At 36.0% G+C, this 7018-nt stretch overlaps 2 protein-coding genes across 4 annotated transcripts; one reads left to right on the forward strand and one right to left on the reverse strand.

Moving 5' to 3' along the window:
• Nucleotides 1-888: 888 nt before the first annotated feature.
• On the forward strand, nt 889-6572 carry LOC136235808 (uncharacterized). Of its 3 annotated transcripts, none has more exons than XR_010691938.1 (7): nt 889-1226; nt 1321-1428; nt 1521-1651; nt 1939-2039; nt 2467-2526; nt 3724-5211; nt 6238-6572. XR_010691938.1 is itself a non-coding variant. In XM_066025844.1 (6 exons), exons 1-6 carry the CDS (start codon nt 989-991, stop codon nt 3806-3808), a joined length of 723 nt encoding a protein of 240 aa, XP_065881916.1. In that variant the 5' UTR covers nt 889-988; the 3' UTR covers nt 3809-6572. The 3 variants fall into 3 exon arrangements, 1 of the variants encoding a protein (XP_065881916.1); XR_010691937.1 differs by having other exon boundaries at nt 3724-4001; nt 4614-6572; XM_066025844.1 differs by having other exon boundaries at nt 3724-6572.
• LOC136235806 (uncharacterized) lies at nt 4470-6212 on the reverse strand. Its single transcript, XM_066025843.1, has 2 exons — nt 5834-6212; nt 4470-5231 (listed from the first exon to the last, which is right to left on the reverse strand). Exons 1-2 carry the CDS (start codon nt 6210-6212, stop codon nt 4603-4605), a joined length of 1008 nt encoding a protein of 335 aa, XP_065881915.1. The 3' UTR covers nt 4470-4602.
• Nucleotides 6573-7018: the final 446 nt, after the last annotated feature.

Raw genomic sequence — 7018 nt, forward strand, 5'->3', positions numbered from 1 at the left:
CGTGATGTTCATACGCCCCACAATGGTGACGGCGTGATGCCCATACGCCCGTGTGGCGTATGAGCAATTATTTATTTACTTTTTTTAATTTAGTTAAATTTAATTAAATTTTTGTAATTTTTTGTTTGTTTAATTTAGTTTAACTAAATTTTTATTTTGTAAATTTTAGTTAAGTTTAGTTGTTGTAAATTTTATTTTGTTTAATTTAGTTTAACTAAATCTTTATTTTGTTAATTTTAGTTAAATTTTTATTTTGTTAATTCAGGTATTTACGGGTTTAATTCAATAGTGGACTAATTTTTTTACGGGTTTAATTCAACAGCGAACTAATTTTTTTTACGTAACAAGTATTTACGGGTTTAATTCAATAGCGGATTAATTTTTTTTGTCCTCTCGACACGTGGGCGTGTGGCTATCACGTCCCACCGTGAGGTCGGGCGTGTGGCTATCACGCCTCACCGTGTGGTCGGACGTGATAGCTACACGCCAGACCACAAGGTGAGGCGTGGGACTATCACGCCCGACCACACGGTGAGGCGTGATAACCACACGCCCGCGTGTTGGAAAGGCAAAAAAAATAACCTTTTCCCACCCTTAACCTATAAAAGGGCATTTTCGTTCTTTCACAGGACTAGGGGTGGAAATTTGAGGCTAGATATAACAACATAAAAAAAAAAATCAATAATAAAAGACTTTTTTTGTTTATCTCATCGAGATACCTAAATATGGCTTAAGGACAAAATAAATTTTCAGACTAACAAAAAAAATCGGACCGATTTCGAGAATCCAAACCATTTTTTTTAACAGTGTTAAAAACATCCCGACTAATTTATATTTATCAAAAAAAATTTGTCGATACAGAATCATTTTTTTTGTCTATAGATAAGAGTAAAATTAGTAATATGTTCCAAATTAACCTTATCTGTATCGGAAATGCTACATAGGAGGTGTGACTTAGCCGGTAACAGATAACAGTAAAATATCCAGCATGACACCGTCACTCCGCCTCACTTCGACCTCCATCTCCATCCTCACTTATCTTCAACCATTACCGCCGAAACGCCATGTCTCAAAGCAAAATATCTTCAGCGAACGCAGTAAAAATCTCCATGATTCTCCAACTGCTATCAGAATATGTCGCAGAGAGGCTGCTTTCATATCCTTTCTAGCTCTCGTCCCTTCCCTCTCGAAACCCGATCCCGCAGCTGCCTTTTCCATCGGCATTTGTATGCACCGGACCTATTTTCATACTCTGCAATGATTTTTATTGTTTTTCTGGATAATCGTTCTTAAAACGCCAATTGTCTAATGTTTACGCAGCAGGACCCAAGGACTGGCTTAAAGAGCAGAAGAAGAAGGCCTCCAAGTTCCTGTTGGCACCTATCGATGCCTCACGAGAAAGCCTTCGCTCCGCCTATCTCCTACTCAGTGAGTTTTCTCCTCCCTATATCGCTTTATCGATTAACATTGTCATGGCTTGATTTCTCAATTGGAACAAACTGATTGTTTTCCTTTTACAGCGGCTAGTGAATCGGAGTATACGATTAAGGAATTAGAGGAAGTGCAGAGGCTATATAGATCTGCTTCCAGGGATTGTATTCCAGAAGATAGGAATTCGTTTGTTGCTTTTCAGGCAAATACGGGGGTTGAGGTGATTGTTTTGACCTTCATTATCTCGCAATGATGGTCTCTAGGATATAGGACTTTATCTAATTCGCTTTCATGTTTTTATGATAGTAGAAATTGGAAGAAAGAAAAAATTGGACGCTCGAAACACTTTATAGGCTGGGTAGTCATGTGAAATTTATTACGATATCAATCTTGTCCTTATGATAAGTGAAGGATAGAAAAGATCGATGTTAAAAAAAGAGGAACAGATCTAGAATTGAAATTAAAAAATAATTTCCATTTTGTGAGCTTAATTCATGTAATGAACAGGTTTGCACGTTCCGCTTGATTGTGAAGAATGCCTCTTCGTTGCTTGATAAAAAGGATCCTGTAAAGTTGGAAGCTGAAGCTATGCTAAATGATCTAATAAGGTAACTGCATTCTTTTAATTGTGTGCTGTGCTACTGAACATTGCCCGTTTTACATTGCCTTTTATGAAATTAAAAAGAGAATAGGTAGTGAAATAAATTACCTATTCATCCCATATTGCTAGTGCAGCAGGGTGTTAATAGTACAATGCAATTTTTTTTAATGTTAAACTGAAAAGTTGGATTGTATCTGAACTTTTTGAGGTTTGATATTTATTTAATTTTAGGAAAATGATTAGGACAATGTTCAATTGATTGGGGAATGTCTTAAGTTCCTGGTAGCTGAGACCTTCACTCTCTCTCTTCTTAATTTTCTTCAGTTTATCTGATGCATACAGGAAGCCGGAGATGGAAAAGTTACTATCACGTTGAAATATATTTTCATGATTGTTCCGTGACATTTCTTTTTCTTATGTCTTATGTATTGCAGATCCTTTTCTTCTCTTAATGACATCGCAAATGAAACTGATATTCAAGTTTCTTCTGATAGGTATGTCTTTCTTATTAATTTTGCAAGAACCATATTGTTACACTGTTGAACAATGAAATATTTTTTACTCATCTTCAAACTGTGTAGGACTCTTTTTGAAATAGATATTAGGGAATTTATTTGAACTCCTTATTACTGTATCTTTTCAAAGCAACTGTTAACTTAAGTTGTCTAATTGGAGAAGTCTATTTTTGTCCATCTGAATTTCTTACTGATAACAAATGAAAATAAGCTACCTACTTATCAACCTTCCCAAAATAAACTAGATTACGTTTCCATTAGTCTTATTGATTGCACTGTCCTTGTTTCCAAGGTGATATGGTTTATAACACACGTTGCTGTCATAGTTATTGATATTCCTAAGTAGCTATTCACAATCTATCAAGAATCTTAGTTCACTTTCATATGCTAATATATGATGTGTCCAGGATTTTAAAACATTATTATGAAACATATGTTAATAAGCTTCTTTTCTCGGGATCTGAAACTAGGTAAAAGGTGTGCCAATTGTGTTCATTGACCTTTTTTTAATCAAATGAACTGATATTTATGATAATCTGAGGTGTGAGTGAGTGTACAATTTGATTTTATGAAAGTTCCAAAAATTGGAGTAAGATCAATTAAGTTCTCTAACTAGACAAGGTCCAGTCAGGTGTTTCTCAGTAGGAGGCCTGTCATTACACATTTTACTATCATTTGGTTTGTATGCAATCACCTATGGCTGGTCCTAATTGGTCAATAAAGTGTTTAGGTGTTGTGATAAAAAAAATTCTAATTTTTAGTTCATGGAAAACGGAGAACGAGACACCTGATCTACGCTATGTACCAGTACTAAATAAGGGGAGTAAAATCCTGAAATAGATTACCTCGGTTGGATGAGGCTGTTAGTTCTTTAAATAGACATTTTTTGCAGGAATTTTAAGTAGTCATAACTCATAACACAAGAGGTAACAAGGCAGGTGGATCTTCTTCAGTGTTAAAATATGAATTAGCATCAATAGTCTTAGTTCTCTTTAGTCCTAAAGTTGCACATATTGTTGTTTTTCAACTTTTTTATGATTTTTGTGATTTTTTTTTAACTCAAACTTCCGTTCCTTGTTTGTTTCTGTGTGTTCTCAAAACGAATTGATGTTCATATATGGTAATAGGCATCCTAAATTGTGCCTCCTTCTCTTTGTTATCCTCCCTTGTTTGCAGAAAGAAGATATCTGATGCGCTCACAAATACTATATCTTCACTGGACAAATTTGAACAGCTTGTGATGGACTGTCTTGAAGTTTGACATTTTTCTATATTATCTCAAAATGACTATATTGAGGTGCATCTTGTGCTTGAAGGAACTGTCTTGTATATTAGAATTCCTTTTGAAATTGGAGATTGTAAAGCATTTCCTGACTTGATATCAATACAGCCTCGTTAGCCCAGCCATCTTAGCTAATGTTTCCAAGTATATTGCCAATCTTAGGTAATGTAAGGTAAGGTGATACTCTTTTCTTTAGTGTGCTTGTTGCATTTTATTCTTATTTTTACTTATCTTGGAGTTGCATTCCAAAGTAAAGATACTGCAAACTTTCCCTTTCTCCCCATGAAAATAGAATTCCGTCCAATTTATACTACTTAAGTATTCCAAATTTCTGGATTTTCTGCAATGTATTACATTGTCAAATTGCGAAGTTGCTTTTACTTTATTGCTAACTTTAACACCTAATTGAGAGAGAAAAAACAAATTAACATAGCCTCTTTTTGTCATGAGCAAAGCAAGTAATTTAGTGGGATGTTAATATAATTTTTCCTGCCTCTTTGTGCAATCAATTTGTGTCTTCTTCTCAACTTTTATCTTTGCTTCAAGGAGAAGTTTGATACTGAAAAATTTCTATAATTACATTTTTCCCGACATGAAGACATTATTTACAAAACTATCTTTTATGAGAAAAAAATTGATGTATGCTAGCATATACTGTTAAATTGCATGGAGACCAATCAAATGGCTTCTGTGCTTAGGCAACAAGGCAGTGATGCTTACATCTATGCCATAATTGGGAACTGATAAATTATATAATATGATCAATTGTCTTTCTATTGATTAGTTTGATTAGGTAAACCCGAAGCTTGGACCAAATACAAGCGACAACAAGGTTTTCCATCATCAGGGTAGGTCTGCATTGATCTTGGCAAGCTGCGAAGCTTGTTGAACAGATTTAACGGGTCATCCATGAGGCCAAAATGAGCATCAGGATCACCAATCTGTGAAAGCCCTACATTGGAAAATCCTAAGGATGGCAGAAGCTGATCAGGCCAATCACTGTAGAAATGGAAGATGGCATTGGACATGGTGGTGGATGGTTTATTCATAAAATCTGCCAAGAGAACTGTGTGAGCAAGAGCACATTTGTCAGCTATAATCTTCAGCACTTGCATGGCATGGTCGTGGGAGAGGTAGTAGAGGATACCTTCTAGCACCCAGACTGTGTCCTTCTCCGGCATGAACCCTGATATCTGAAGTTTTTCAAACCAGTCATTACTTCTTATATCAGCTGTTACTCTGTTCAGGGACTTCGCTATCATTTTTGGATGCTGTTTCTTATCTATTGATTTCATTGCTGTCTCTAAAAGGGAGGCTTTCACTTCTAAGACTTCTGGGAAATCAACTTCAAAGACATTGCTTTCCTTCAGGCAGCTTAGACGGTATGCCCTTGCATCCATTCCTAGTTTACAACAACATGATCATAGTTGTTATGAAATGAACATCAGATAATCAGGAATGCAAACCGAATTTTGAATGGAAAAGTATACAAATTATGGACATTTAATAATTGTCATTCTATCTTTTATATCACGGCATGACAATTTACTCATCTGCAGTAAAAGCTATGTAGATGATAAATTTAATTACTGCAACAACATGAATTTTGGTTGCTACTGTTAATATACATGCGATTGATTCATGACCCAGAAATTCCCTCAAGTATAATCTTCTCTTCTCCCATCAGCATATGCAGCATATTCTAATTGACCATCCCTGCTTGTTTTTGAATTTTATTTTGAACAATGATCAGAGTATATTGGCTTTTATGAGATTTCCCACACTTGTTTGGCATATATGGAAAGCATGGGTAAACAAACAGCATACACAGACTGGTTATTTTTGCATACACTGACACACAGTGGTATCACCGAACCGTAGATGAAAGATTCATCATATCTTCTATCATTTGAAGGTATATTGAAAAGTAAGCAAATATATGACCTCTCTGTTTTAAGCTGTGCCATTTATAAATTACAAGCATTTGGTTAAGAGAGAACCAACCTGCACCAAGGAGAACAACCTGCGATTCTTCTCGGAAAGAAGTAAGAGCAGCTTCCACTTTCGAATCAAACCAGAGGGTTCGAACTGCTAGAATCACTCCCGAAATTTCTCGTGCATTGTTGAGTTGGTCATTCTTTATCTTCTGATGAAGACTTCTAAGGTGTGTCTCTCCTGCCAGTAAATCTGCAAAAGGGTCATGGATGAGATGTTTCCAAAGAGCTCTTCCAGCTGCTGTTTGGCATGCCGACTTCCGAAGAGGATCCCACTCATTTAAGATTGTCGCATGGAGTTCTTGAACCGCATCAGTACATAACAAATGCGGAAGCATTAGCTCTTGCCATTGTTGTTCTTCCTTGATACCATCCTCTTGTTCTGACATGTTTTTTTTTTTATGAATCCTGCAGATAAACTAAAAGATGCTTGAGCGGCATACATATGCTATATAATAAGAAGGGTGATTGTTGCTAGAGATAAGAAAAAAAGAGAGCCACACATGAAACCAACGCTCAAGAATGGAGCAAAATCGTATCTAGCCTCTCTGCCTAGTGAAAAAGGTAGGCAGGAATTTGGTCCACGAGTATCTCCAATTATTTTATTATATGACCCTTCGTTTTCTGCTGTCCCTTTATGTTTGAGATAGTTGTGAATTGATCGCACTAACATACACCTAATATGGTGGCCTGGGTGGCTCTCTGAGTAGATAAAAGAAAAAGAAGCAATATTTTTTCTGTCCAAACAAGTACTTGCTTGTCTTTTCTGTCACATAGAAACTAGTACCGAACATGAACTCATCTCCTTCTCTTATGTTGGGACAAAATAGCTGCCGAGATAAAGTTTCCAAGAGGATTAAGCTGCGAAATTGAGTGGTTCTGATTGAGACTAGTTGCCCTTTTGAAACTTTTAGCTTATTAGCTTGTTGAAAGGAAAGCCTACTAAAAATTAATTATCTTTTGGATATTTTGTGAATGTGAAAACATGCAATACCTATCCCTGTCTTCTCGGCCCAAATATTGAGATGATTCTCCTACGCAGCTCAGAGTCGGAAAGTCTTTTCTTTTCTTCCTTGCCTCCTTGGCAAAGTTATAATGACAATGGGTGCATTTTATTATTACCTGTAGGAACTGTCAAAATGGGTTATAGTTGATTTAACTATTCGTGTACCCCGCAATTAAATAAATTAGGAAT

The sequence above is a fragment of the Euphorbia lathyris genome, chromosome 7, assembly GCF_963576675.1.
Source record: "Euphorbia lathyris chromosome 7, ddEupLath1.1, whole genome shotgun sequence".
NCBI lineage: Eukaryota > Viridiplantae > Streptophyta > Magnoliopsida > Malpighiales > Euphorbiaceae > Euphorbia > Euphorbia lathyris.